The sequence below is a fragment of the Phasianus colchicus genome, chromosome 5, assembly GCF_987193195.1.
Source record: "Phasianus colchicus chromosome 5, bPhaCol1.hap1.1, whole genome shotgun sequence".
NCBI classification, from domain to species: Eukaryota; Metazoa; Chordata; class Aves; order Galliformes; family Phasianidae; genus Phasianus; species Phasianus colchicus.
In genome coordinates, this window is record NC_143440.1 from 57,138,396 (window position 1) to 57,153,026 (window position 14,631).

At 45.5% G+C, this 14,631-nt stretch overlaps 1 protein-coding gene across 3 annotated transcripts in view; it reads right to left on the reverse strand.

Moving 5' to 3' along the window:
• TMEM260 (transmembrane protein 260) overlaps positions 1-10,205 on the reverse strand; it is a 33,081-nt gene extending 22,876 nt beyond the window's left edge. The window contains exons 1-3 of one of the 3 annotated variants that reach the window (XM_031605392.2): positions 10,049-10,204; positions 6,109-6,140; positions 5,161-5,312 (exon numbers count right to left, since the gene is read on the reverse strand). In XM_031605392.2, coding sequence (XP_031461252.2) covers positions 5,161-5,312; positions 6,109-6,140; positions 10,049-10,166 — 302 coding nt within the window. In that variant the 5' untranslated portion in view covers positions 10,167-10,204. Of the gene's footprint in view, positions 1-1,006; positions 1,077-5,160; positions 5,313-6,108; positions 6,141-10,048 lie in introns of those variants that run through there. The other 2 variants (XM_031605393.2, XM_090141880.1) reach the window with 2 other exon arrangements.
• Positions 10,206-14,631: the final 4,426 nt, after the last annotated feature.

The following is a 14,631-nucleotide window of genomic DNA, read 5'->3' on the forward strand; positions in this document are numbered from 1 at the left end:
GAATGTTTTATAAGTTTTTTTTTTTTTTTTTTTTTTTTTTTGTAATTGCAGAAACTTTTCCTAATCTGACATTTGTTAAAACCCCTTATTAGAAATTATGCAGCCGCGGTAGCTGCGGCAAGAAGAAGCAATAAAAAAAAAAAAAATTAAAAAAATAAAATACTGGAGCTGGCTTCACAATTACCAAGTCAGCCCATGCAGCCCTCCGCTATTGTGCGGGGTGGCATAAACCCCCCGGCGGGCTATCAGCTCCCTGGCAGGCAGGGGGCTGTGCTATTCAAAGCGCGAGATACAAGCTGCGGGGCACAAACCTGGCAGCTCCCATCTGACCCCGCAATCCCCGGCTGGTGACAGCTCCAAGCTCCATGGCAAATTAGGCCTTCTCACATTACAATTGCAGGAGACAGATTCCATTAGCGGTATCTGAAATTGAGTGGAGAGCTGCTCTGTTATCAGACTTGACTCATAAGCGCCGCTATTAATCAGAGCTATGATAGCATTTATATATTTCAAGCTATCTGCTGCCGCTGTGATATTCTGCTACAAAGGGTTGATGGGACTTAGGGAAGTGAACAATAGAGCTTTCTGGGAAAAGCAGAGTAAATCAAGAAAGTCTGTGACTTCCGCACATTCTGAAGGGATTGCGGTTTACATAAATTTTCTCCCAATTGGAGATTGAGCTCTTCCTCATCTTACACATGGGATTTAGTTGTCACTCAATGGTAACAGCTGTGAAAAGGTGAAGCGGCCCACCGCTCAGAATATTGCCTCCGCTTTTAAAGCAATTAACCCATGAACAGGAGGATACCTGGTGATATCAAAGGGATTAAGCCAGGCAGTGCATTATTAACATTTCCTTGAACTAATTCTAACTCTGACTAGCTGTCAGAAAAGACTCTTCAGTCTTTAAAAAAAAAAAAAAAGAAAAAAAAAAAAGAGTTTTTTTGCCCTGCTTTCTCTTCCCCCCCTTCCAAATGAAGCAGTTATTTCAGCCTAATGTGCGTACTTTAGAGCCGAATGCAAATGAACAGATTTCTTCATGTCTTCACAGCAAACTCAATGCCGCTTTATTATGGCTACAGAGGGGAAAGAAAATATATATGATCAATTAGTCAGAGGTCACAGTAGGTAGTCTCCTAAAAGCAAATCAACACTGAAGTATTTTCCATTCTTCTCTTTGCCCTAAAACTTACTAACTACTTGTTACGTGTGCTTTTGAACCCGTATTTGGCTACAATGGCAATAATCTAAAATAATCTGTAATCTGGAATATCTAAATGTGCCCTAATAGATGATTTGTCGCTCTGTGAAGCTCAGTATTTTCTTTTTCTCATACCTACAGTCAATGGGGCAGCGATAGCTGCCAGAGCATGCTCTTCTCCCTCACTCTGCATCCAAATCCCCCTCCAGAATCCCCTTCCTGAAGCATTTGAAGCTGAAGCATGAGGATGCTCTTATACCCTGCCCAAAATAAGGGTCAGGCTGCTGGGAGCCCCATCACATTGCACACCCAGAGGATGCATCTCAATACATGCAGTAAGCATATTTTTTGAGCACATGACAACTCTGGGGGGCTTCCACACTCCCTTTAGCCATGAGCATCCGCTGGAAAGGGCCACATCCTCCCACACACCTTGTCCATCAATATGTCCTTCCCACAGGAGCATCACCAGAGCAAGGAATCTCAAAAGGGCCTGAACAACAAGTCTAGAACACCTCTACCATAACCCGTGCACATCACCACCAGCCCTCACTGTTAGCATGGGGAAAACAACAGGCTCCAGCTTTCATGTACAGCCACCGCTTGTTGCTTGGCAGAGTGGTGGGGGATACATATGTCTATTTATATACATATACATGTGCATATATATATATATTTCTAGATGTATAAATAGAAGTCCATATAGACTTTTTTCTTATGTGTATAAAAGTCCATGTATATATATATATATATATATATAAATAAAATATTCTCCTGATATGTATAAATAAAAATCCCAAATTTAATGCAACACGCAGAACAGCAGCCGAAGAGAAGCAAGCTGCTCAGCTCAATGCAACATTTTTCTCCTTTTCAAATGCTCACGTGCAACGTGATTGCAAGAAGTCCTGTGGAAAGGACACCTTCTACTCTGCGACTGCACCTGCAATAATTCAGCTTTGTATGTCTGCACAGAGCAGAACACCCACGCTATGGAAGGTAGGAAAAATGCAGCTAGAGCAACGAAAAGCGCACTATTTCTATTCATAACAGAGAATGCAAAGAACGCATCATCTGTGCAGAAAATTACACTTTGGCAATCATATTATAAGAACATAATTGGTTTACTTTGTCAACTTGCTATGCTTTGCCTCCCACAGTAAAACAAATAAATATTTGTTTAAGGAAACAATCGTAGAGGCGCGCTCGCCGCGTCCTAAAAACATAATGCTGCTCCCCCGTCTTTCAAAGCAAAGATGAATTATTTGCATCAGTTACAAGCAGTCGGAGAAAACTCTTTGTAAATGCCATTTTACGATAATTACAAGCGATTCCTTAAGACTGCGCGGAGGGGAAAAACATATTTGATAAGTAATTCAAAGGAGCAAAACGCTCATTCAGCGATAGTCTGGATTACTGACAAAAGGGTTTTTTGCATCCGCGCGGTCCGACGCAACTTTGCTGGGAGAAGCATAGTTCTGTGTTTAGCAATGAATCAATCAGAAGGCTGAGCTGCTTCCCATCGCCCTGCAGAGCATCCTGCCAGCGAGCACCTGGGAGAGGAGAAATCTGGTTAAATGATGAACGGACCGAGCACGGTTTGGTCCTAATCCCACGTGCACCGCGGTGCCCTAAATAATGCCACATCGTAACCCTTGTGTTAAGCAGGAAAAGAAATTACCCCGACCCGGCGGTGGATAAAGTCGGGAAATGCCTCTCTAACAAAAAGGAGAGGGTGATGTAAAAGGAATAGATGTACTGTAGGCAGAGTGAAATGCAGAGTGATCCCCTCCCCGCCCCGCGCGATGGCAAACTGCACCACGCCGGGCTGGTGGGTTCGCGGGGAGAAAAGAAAGGTTTTAGAGGTTAAGTTCAGGTCAGACGACAAATGAAATTGTAACAGCCCAAGTGACATTGTATAATGTCTTCTTCCACTCAATCAATAGGGCACTGTGAGCCCCATTACCATAGAGATGGCTTCCTCCTTTCTGAAGGGTGTCTATTGTTTGACGAGAGAGATTTGCCACTTGAACCGTGCTGCTCCCAAAGGATGTGTACTTCATCAATTATTTGTATTCCTAACATCTACATATTTTCATATTAACGTCCCCAGCGTTCGCACGGCAGAAGGAGCGGCCGCTCGCTTTTCCTCTGGTACCGAAGGGCTTTCAGGGGTCACCCCGTCAGCTCAATTTTAATTAAAACACAAAAATGCAGCAGGATTTGATAGCCTGGTTTAAAGCTTTTGTGAAGACACACAATCCCAGTTCAAAACAAAACACGCAGATATCGGAGGCTTTGGAGCAGACAGTGCCAAGCAAACGCTTTCGGAAAGACTTCGGTTTGGTTTAAGCAGGTGGCAAGAGAGAAAGAACTTTTTTTTTTTTACCTTAAAAAAATAATAATCGATTTTAAGGTGCTTACAGGGAAAACCACGACATTGTAATTTGTAAATAAAAGTGACCCACAGCACCTTACAAAAATCAATCACCGCAAGGCTGAATAATTGATTCTGTCACTCACTGCCTTACATCTATGAAATAATTTTCAGCAAGCTCTGATAGTTTCCACCATCTCCCACTTCCAGGTTTTCCGTTCCTCGATGCGAGTTTCACGTTTTTCAGATGCAACCCCTTCCAAACCCAATTAAACAATAACAACAAAATTAAAACCTCTAGAAGCAGAAAGAAAATTCCTAAACTTCACTCATCGTTCCCCCTTTGCATTCCAGCTTCTCTGAAGCGATGACAACATCCCTTCATACACACAAAAGGGGCATGTGGGGGAACAGTCATATTTGAGTTAGAACTGTAAAGCAGGGCAGATCTCTACAATAACTGCAACAGCTGTAATTAAAAATATAAAAAGTAGAATTCAATGCTTAAAGAATTCAGACTTGGTGATCCTTACGGTTCCCTTCTAACTTAGGATATTCTATGATTCTATAGTCTAAAATATTGAGCAGTTCCACGCAAGACTTCTTAATGTAATTGGAAAATGGGCTCACACGGGAGGGCAACCCCCCACCAAACACACATTACGATGCAGGATGCTCCATAAAAAAGGCACTGACTCAATCACACATCTGACCCAACACTAAAATCAATCCTACTCCATAAGACACAGCACAGCACCCGGACAGAACCACGGACAGTTCTTGCTCCCACCCATGTTTTAGAGCTGCATAGGATCCAGTCCCATTTATTCCTGCTTTTATTCTGAGGCTTCCCGGGGGTGGCAGGGTGCTGTGAGCTGGGTTAGAAAACAGCTTTTCTCAAAAAAAAAAAAAAAAAAAAAAAAAAAAAAAATCAAAGGACAAAACAGGGTGCTTGAGGACTGCATCCCCAGCCCTGATACCATTTCAGATTTCACTGCCATCCGCAGCCTAGAAACGTGCCCTATTTTCCCCGTCAAAGAACATTAGAAATTGTTTGTCGGGGTTGAGGTAATCCTCTCCAATCTGGGTCAGGCAGAGGTTAAGTGCAGGGAGAACTCGCACATCAAAGGCGGTAGGGGTGAGCGCATCCCAGGACCGCACACCTCCCATGGGCAGGGTGTGGGATGCAGGGACGATGCCGTGGGTAAGGGACAAGGGTACCTGCCTCTGCTGGGAGCTGTGATTAAACCCAGCTCTTGCTTTAGCCACAGGTGAAGCTCATCTTGTTAATTCAAACGGACCATCTGCGTCTTCCAAGAACGACAAACTTCATTAGTTCTGCTTAGTTAGAGCGCTTGCTGATTTGCGATAATGAGCCCCAACAGCCTGTCACCTCTTTGTCAAGAGAAGGGGCATACTTTTTCTTATCATTACTATTACTATTAAAAAAAAAAAAAAAATACAGAGAGAGCAAGCTTTTGTGCAAGAAAGAAGGTCAAATTCAGATTAAACCACTGCTCCTTTCACCCGAGGAACTAATCCCAGCCAGGAGCTGCCAGTCGGGGGGGGCTCAGCCCCATACCTGAGCACGGTGTAGAAGAGCAGCACGGCTGCCACAGCTCCCAGCACAGCACACAGCAGGTTGACACGGCCCGCAGCGGCCCCACTGGGCAGGAGCCTCATGGCCAGCCCAGCCAGCAGCGTGAACAGCGGGTAGCCGGGCGGGTGGGCGACCTGCAGAGAGAGGGATGGGCTCAGCAAGAGGACTGCGGCATCCCGATCCAAGCAGCGCATCCCAGCATCCCGGTACCCAGGTATCCCAGTAGCACAGCATCCCGGTACCCTGGCATCCCGGCTGTTTTTTGTTTTTTGTTTTTTTTTTTTTCCCCCCCCTGCTGAATGCTTTTAGGTTTGGTGCCAATTTTTCACTCCGCAAATATTTTCCCCCTTAGTGGATTTGGCGGCAGGCGTCACCCGCGTTAATGAGCGGCGGAGAAAAGAGGTGACACGTCGCATTATCGCGCCTTAAACTGCTTGTTGTTTGGGTTCACAGTATATTAGGGTCATTCAAAAGGCTGGTTTTTTTTTTTGGTTTTTTTGTTTTTTTTTTTTTAAAGCAGATTCTCAACTATTTTATTGGGTAGCAAGTTGAAAGACCACACTGCTATCGGATTACCACCGCGCTGACAGTCCTAAGGTCTTGCCTAAAGGGATCATGCACCATAATAAAGTTTATTAAATAATAAAACTTATTAAAATTGTTAACCCGATTTATTTTATTCTCCCCAGCTTATACAAAATTTGGGTTGATAATAAGCCAGCTACTGTATATACAGTAAAGCCTTTGCTTTATAATTTAGTTTAATTGGATTTAAAACTTGAAGTAAATTGTCGCGTGCTGTACTTATAAGTTAGTAAAAACTGTGGTTTGAAAATAAATTAATCTACTTTACTCCATGCTTAATTAAACTTCCTTAATTCCTAAAACTGTTAATGAGAGCATTGATTAAACAATAAAACTAATACTTACTCCAAGCTCATATGCGGCTGTGATCAGCTCCCCTGTGAAAAAATAATGTAAAACCAATAATTACTATTAGGAAATGACACTCCTCCAAAGTTTTCAAAATCCAAATGCTTGCATTGGGGTTTTGCATTAATTTGACTGGATAAAACTGTAAATCTGTAGAGATTTAACAGCATGAAATTTTCTAAGAATATTTTCTCCCTCTGATGTCATGGCACAAAATATCTTTTGTATGTTTCCGCACGACTTTTATGAACAGATAAGGGAAAGCATAGGTGTGCTCGGTTACAGCACGGCCTCAGACATCCCAGTTGCAGACATCTGCATGCATCAGTGTATTTTTCATTTAAAACCCATTGATTCGACGACTCCCAGCGCTCACGTTGTGCTGCCTTTTAACAAATTGGGTGTTTCTCATTAAAAAAAAAACACCACAGCAATAAGCAAACAAACAGCAGAACGCATAGCTCGTGTTTTAAAGGGGGTTAAATGCAATCACTCTGCTTGCAAATCTGCAACCTCGGTGCTAAAGCAACCCCTTTACCTGTCAGGGTTATGCGCTCAGCAGCTGCTCCTGTTACACAGCAGCACCAAGATTTTGCATTACATTTGTACTCGATGCTGGGATGAATGACTGTCGCAGAACCATCCGCGTTAGCACAGCACCAGGGAATCCTTGGCATTTTTAGAGCACTTGGAGCTGCAGTGCTGTTGAATTGCATGCATTAAATCCAGCCTGTGCACATGAGCACAGTCAAGCTTGGCGGGCTCACCAACGAGGCAACAAAATTAAATATTACGGCACTGGAGGCATTGATTCTGTGGTTTTCGATGTGATTCTATGATAATTTCATGCAATTCTATGATATTTCTATGTGATGTTTCTATAAGATATTATTTCTACATGATTCTATGAAATAGCATAGGCTTGGGTTGGAAGAGGCTGTAGATATCATCCATTCCAACCCCCTGCCATGCGCAGGGCTCTCCCTATATCATTTCCATGTGATTTTATACCAATTCTATGCTATTTCGTTGAATCATCATGCAACATCTGCCATCCCAGCTATGTCAAAGAGAAATTTTCCTCTCCCCCTCCTCAAATTGCTGTTTCTGGAAACAGAACCTCATCTTACTGCTGTCTTGGAAGTGCCAAGTTTGAGGCAGCTTCATCCCATCGTTGGATGGCAGAAATGCAAAACGAAGAGTAGGATAAATTTCTCCAAAAGAGAAGTGATGCAGTGGCACAGCTGCCCAGGGAACAGTGGGATCACCATCCCTGGAGGTGTTAAGAACTGTAGAGATGTGGCACTGAGGGACATGGGCAGTGGGTACGGATAGGTTGATAGTTGGACTACTCTTTTTGAGAAGTAGTATTTCCTCATATCCAACCCAAAACTGCACTCACTGACCTCCCATGCGTTGTGGTGATGTCAGTTTGCACCATACATAGAAGCAACTCCAAAGCAGCACAGCCACATTGGGACCCAGCCACATTGGGACCCAATCCCAGTAAAGGTGGTCAGGCAATGGGGCCTAAACACACCTGAAAACTGACTTATCTCCAGCAAGGATTGGAACCAGTGTCTGAAACATCAGAATGAAACTTTTTTTTTTTTTTTTTTTTTTGTACTTGAGTTTATTCGACCCCTTTTTAAGTAGTTTTAACATCTGTGGATGTATCCCAATGAGCTCTAAAACTCATTCTCTTGTTTCTTTATTGTAACGCTAAGTAACACAAGAAAGCTGCCAATGGAAATATCTATTGCCTTTTACACTCCAGGATTACTGCAAGCTTCAGGAACAATTAAAAATATATGGATCACTTAAAAAGAATAAGAATAGGCTCCCTGCCTGAAAGCAGATACAGCAAATCCTTAGGCACCTCTTTACTCACACAAGTAGCTTCAGTAATTTCGATGGTACAGGCGAGAGCCCATCGAGTTCAGTAACACCACAAAGAGCTCCTAGAGACCACAGTCAGGTCTGCAGCAGGCTGTTCTCCATGAGAAATGAAGGGAACAACCCCAAAAAGCCCTATTACCATATGGTGGTGTGGCTGCTGGCAGGGAAAAGCCCAAAAAGGCAACTGGGATGAGGCCATCACTGATGGTTGGACTAGATGATCTTAGTGGTCTTTCCCAATCTTAGTGATTTGGTGTTCAGCTCTGGTGAATGCATTCAATCCACGCAGCAGGTTTGGAAGGAAACAGAAAAAAATAGGGGAAGAAGGGGAGGAAGGTGATGGGGCAGGGAAGGGTGGGTCATGCCTGCACTGCTCTGTGGGTCTGCACTGGTTGCCCACATCCCAAGGCAAAACACAAGCTCAACTAAACCAGGCACAACTAAAACCCATGCTGGAGGGGTTTAGATCAGAGCTAACAGCTCCACGTGAAGGCACTGCAGGTTTCAACACGTGTTCATTTCCCATGAGGGAGTGCTTCCCTGGAAAAACAACAGTAGCTGCATACCTATTGATCAATGTATACGAAGTGGAGCTAAACCCTTCTAAAAGCTTTGGAGCAGAAACAGAGCTAGCCTCACACACCTCACCTATGGATTGTAGGATGCAAGAAAATATTTAGAAATAAATTCTTTTAACACTTGGCAGCTCACAGCACAACAGAGTCCCTCCGATCTCACACAGGAGTGCAGGGAGATGAATAACACCAAAGTGTAATCACACCCATCTGAATGTACGAGCTGTGAAAACATACGACCCCACAGTCTGCAAACCCAAAAGCCCTCACTTGAATACCCCATTTTTTCTTTAATGCATGGTGTATGGATCTGAAACTAGAGTTAGGCTGGAGTTTAACACTCATTCAACTCTTCTTTGCCACATAACAGAAGGAAAGCACATCAATGTTCTTGTTCTGTGACCAAAACATCGGAGTACCTAAAACATCCCAATCACAACCACAAACACATACAGAAACTGAGTAGTTTTTGTTTGCTTTTTACACAAAATGACACTGAATTCACACAACAGAGGAACTTTCTTCCCTCTGCTCAAGTCAGTAAAGCAAGACACAAACTGTCAGGCAGCTGCATTCCCAGAAGGGCAAAGGCAGAGATTTCTGAGCACTGCAGGACAACTGGATCCCATGGAGCTGATGAAGGCCAAGAGGTGGCTATGATCTGCTGAGCCCCAGAGATGAACCCCTGTAGGGTGGCTGCAAGGCTCCGAGCCCTATGGGTTAGCAGGCACTATACTATAACAGGAGACTGTAAGCAACAGCCCCTATGGGATGAGCATCTTTATGGGGTGACAGCAGTGCAACAGCCTCTCTAAGATAAGCATCCCTATGGGGTGACAGCAGTGGAACTTCCTCTTTAGGATAAGCATCCCTATGGGGTGACAGCAGTGGAACTTCCTTTTTAGGATAAGCATGCCTACGGGTGACAGCAGTGCAACAGCCTCTTTAGGATGAGCATGCCTATGGGGTGACACTGCAACTGCCTCTATTGGATGAGCATGCCTATGGAGTGACAGCAGTGCAACTGCCTCTATAGGATGAGCATCCCTATGGGACGGCAGTAACACACCAGCCCCTATAGGGTTAGCAATCCCTCTAGATAACTGCAGTTCACTACAGCACTCCTATAGGATGATCAGCCCCTATACAGCATGAACTAAATGATCTTTAAGATTTCTTCCAGCCTGAGATCAATGACCCTTATAGGATAACTGCGACGCATGGCCTCTATAAGGCAAGAGGCACTACTGTGGGGCAGTAATGCAACAACAGTCCCTACGGAGCATCCTATAGGATGCCTGCGATGCACCAGCCCTTACAGGACAAACATCCCTACGGGAGTGACAGCAACCGCACAGCTCGGATCTCCCCCGGTGCCACCACCCCAAAGCCAACCCCCATCCGACCCAAGCGCAATCCCCCGGCCCCGGTCCGTGCCCCGCGGTGGGTGCTGGCTACATTACCCGCGTCCCCGCCGGGCAGGCTGGGCGGCAGCGTGCCCGCATACACGGCCGCAACAGCAGCACCCACAGCCCCGGCAGCGGCCGCAGCGGCCGCATCGCTCCCGCTCCCCGCGCCCATGTGCGGCCGCTTCCGGTTTCGGGTGGAACGCACCACTGCAGCGCCAACTAGGGGGGGGAGTGGGAAGCGATTCGTCATGTTTTCCTTCCCCTCTTCTCCCTCCAGACAGCCTCCTGGGAGCCGTCGTTAATTATATAGGGATAGAGGACGAAAGGCTGCCGTCGTAATGGTAAAGCGACGCAGCAAGGCCTCGAGAACTCGTTCTGCATCACCACCCCCCCCAAAGGACTTGATACAGCCGGGAGGGCGGGGCGGAGGAGCCGGGCAAGGCGCGCTGCAGGGCGGGACCACAGCGCGGGAAGTGGGGGGGGTGGGCGCAGCGAAAGCGGTGCGATCGGGGCTGCTGCCTCCGGGTCACAGAGCCGGACCTGAGCGCGGGGCCGTGCAGGGGCAGAGCCCGTCTGCTGCCACTGCGCCAACACCGGCCTCCACGTTTTAAATACAAGTTCAGTGAGCACTTCCTCTTCAAACTGGTGTAAAACCAGAGTGAGAAGCCAGCTTGGCTCTGTGTGAAGAGGCTATAGACAAAAATAATAAAGGTTTCTTCCAGCCTGAGAGGTTGCCTTGAGTAGAATCGGGCAATTCTCTAGTGGGAGGCGGGTTTGATAGGTGGCCCAGAAAGACCTTGTCAGGCTACACTGATGGGCTCAGAGCAATGGGATGAAGTTAACAGGACCAACTGCAGGATTCTGCACTGTGGCCACAGCAACCCCAGGCAGTGCTACAGGCTCGGGGCAGAGTGGCTGGAAGGCTGTGAGGAGGGAATGGAGCTGGGGATGTTGGCCAAAAGCTGGCTGAATGTGAGCCAGCAGTGTGCCCAGGTGGCACAGGAGGTTGATGGCATCCTCTGTACTCAGCACTGTGAAGCCACACATCAGGTGCTGGGGCCCTCCGCTGCCAGATGGACACTGAGGCCCTGGAATGTGTTCAGGGAGGGCTTTGGAGCACACATCTGATGGCAGCGGCTGAGGGAGCTGGGGTGGGTCAGTGTGGAGAACAGGAGGCTCAGGGGAGCCCTCAATGCTCTCCACAGCTCCCTGACAGGAGATTGCGATGACTTGGTCTTTTCTCCTGGATGACAGTGTTAGGACAAAAGGTGATGGCCTCACGTTGTGCCGGGGGAGGTTCAGGTTGGATATTAGGAAGCATTCCTTCTCAAGAAGAGCAGTGATGCAGTGGCACAGCTGCCCAGGGTGTGATGGGGTCACTGTCCCTGTTCAAGAACCGTGGAGATGTGGCACTGAGGGACGAAGCTCGGGCGGATGGGTTGGAGTTGGACTTGGGAATCTTGGAGGTCTTTTCCAACCTGAATGATTCTACGATGCTATGAGATTGCTTAAAAAACAGCAGCTTGACCCGCTCAGAAGTTAATCTGGTAGCTCAGGATACTGCTGCCGGCAGAGTGAGGCCGGCCCGCGTGGCTGCTTTCCATCAGAACACAACTGCTGGGCTCTGTGGTGACCAAGCAAGCTCCAATGCACTCCACCTGCTGGCAGGTTCTTAGCGTTATTGGCTGAGGTTCATTGGGGAGAAGAAAAAGATATGTTGCAATCTTCCACCAGCCATTGTCACTATGGTAATGAGAGGGGTCATTGTTCCTGCACCCGTTGGGACTGCTAAAATGTAATGTTAGCAGCAAAGTGTGCAGTCTGTGTGTGAAAGCAGGCTGGTGGCGAGGCTCTTTATCCAAAGCGTGGCGTTTTTCTTTGCCCTATTTTTCTTTCTCTGTATTTAACTTGGAAAAGGCACCCAGAGACAATGCGAACTGTGACTGATTACAATTATATTGATGGGGGTGGTAGCAATTTGAACGCGAATATCGAAATGTGGAAGAATGGCTGGTAATAATATGGTAAGGACAAACTATTCTTTAATTGTCCTGCAAGTTGTTTTATATCTTTGTCATGCAGAAACTGGAACTTTTAGGGGGCCAGTGACAAAGTACTTTGCTCTAATATGGTAGGGCAGGCTCACAACAGCTTTTCTCTTATTGAATAACTACCACCATTTCAAAGGCCAGGATTACAAACCCACTTTATGTTGGCACAAACGCTTTGGAGAGCGCATTTACATTTTTCTTCTGTAAGCAGAACTCTATTAATTCATGAGGTTTGACTTCCATTTCTTCACCAGCCATAACCCAGAGGGGTGACCAAGACGAAGAGGGATTGCATACCCTCTTTTTTTTTCTTCCTTCTACATAGTGTGAGCCAGGAAGATGTTTTCTACTATTTTCATGTGTGCTCTGATAGTTGAGAGAGTCGACCAAACCCATATCAGAGTCACCTCACCCCAGACAACACTGCCTTTTCTCAAAGCCGTGAGAATGGGCTCAGCAGCAATAACAAAATATAAATATATATATATTCCTTAGGGAAAAAAAAAAAAAAAAAGCACCAGGGGAAGTGAAAAGCTTTGGAAAGACGGCTTGTGCTACACACATCGATTTATTGAAAAAAAAAAAAAATAACTGAAACTTGTAGCACGAGAGCATACTCTAGTGGTAAGCAAGCACAGAAAGTGCTGGTTGGTTTGCACAGTTTGTGTGCTGGGTGCTGCTGTAAGACGCCTGCTGCCTTTCCATGGGAGGCTTAGTGCTCCTATCTCCTGCTTCGTGCTCCACTCAGCCTGACAGGAAATACCCAAGGCAGGCTGAGAAAATAAACAGGAACTTCTGAAGTAATTTAAAAACACAGCTTGAGAACATATCTCCAAAAAATGGCTGTGTACTTAGAGAGCTGCCTTTGTACCGGGCTCTGTTGCAAATTTACTCCTGAGAGACACAGTTTAGAGGAGGCAGGAGATAGGAAAGGGAGAATAATACTTAAAGCAAATTCTCTTCACCCATGGCAGTGTCATTACAAACTTGAATGAGCACAGTTATTGCAAATAAATAAAAACAATAGACCAGAACCAGTTTTACATAAGAAAATACTGGAATACTGTTCAATTAGTCCTAAGCTTTAGTTAAACCTTTTCTTTTGCCCATCAGGTGATAAGGTTAATACAGAAAGCACTCAACTGCTGTACTTGTGTAACAACAGTCAGCATCCATTTAATGAACTTGCATGTATACACATTTAGCAAAGCTTCAATATTGTCAGCACTGGACTGGCACAGAATTTTAATGGCAAAGTAGCCAGCCCTTGTCTTAATCGTAAACAGTGTCCTTATGGAAGAAAAGCTTGTCCTCATGGGGAGCATTAACAGTGCAAATAAGCACTGCTTCTATATTTAAACAAGAAGTTTGGCAGTATTTCTACCAACAATATATGCTTGCCTGCAAAGCATGAAGAGGAAGATTATGATACTTTTATTTGTTCTTAAGTGGCTTGAATAAGCTGCATTTTATGACTTCTTGCTCTGTGGAGGATGGGAAGTCCGGACAGCTGAAATTGTTGGGTGTGGTGAGGAGTACATCCAGTGGAAAGAAGCAGCATGCTAACTAAGCAAGCATCCCTCTGGTCCCATTCACGGGGCTGTCACCATGCTCATCCCATGAATGCATGTGTTTGGAATTATTGAGGTGAGCTGGGACATCTCTGGTCACACAGTGCACCTCAGGACCTGTGTGCCCAGATGCATCGTGCAAGTGGCTTGTAGCAGTCACCTTGGACATCTGACAAAATGAGCTTTATGTAAGTACAGCATGTATGTGCAGCCACTGTGGCACTTCTCAGTGCCTTCTGAATCTGTGTCCAATTTAAATAAAACCTGTAAAAGAAAAAACACAAAAATCTCCCCTGGTTAGGCTACCAGCACAGCCAGGCTGTGCTGGGTTTGGGGGACTGGGGAGTTGGGGATTAGGACCCAAGGGAGAAATGAGCCTGCTCCATCACTTATAAGATAGCTTGCTCCCTATTACACAAATCAACTTTCTTCTCTTCCCAAAATTAAAAAAAAAAAAAAAAAAGACTAAAGAGATTTCCCCCTGCAGTTTTTGTTTTCCATGATTTCGCAACTTTATGAAACAAGCTTTATTGTCTTGCAAAAGACCTCCAGTTCCTGCTTGCCACCATTCTTTTCAGCCTTTCAGCTGATTTTCTGACACACTGAGCAGTCACAGATCCCATTTGTCTCGGCTGGTTTTCCCAGAACTCTGACAATCAGCTCTATGTTTTCACACCTGATTTCCTTAAACTTATTTATTTCTCCCAATGCTTTACTGATAGACTCAGGTCTGGTGCCTGATCTGCACACTGTGTTGGCACAGAAGTTTTCCAGAGAGCACCTTCTCGTGAGTGTGACTGATGCACCACATGAGGGCCCCATTCCCTTCATCCCCAGACCCCTCAACTACTCTATGATGAGTATTTGCAAGTATGGTATGCTGGAAACATCTTTTACCACCACAGAACACATTCAAATATGGTTGTTTTTTTTTCCCCTTCTTTTTAAGTATTAAGTATATGTGCCAGATATCAACTGCCGCCTTGTATCTTGGCTGCCAAACTCATCAGCCTGG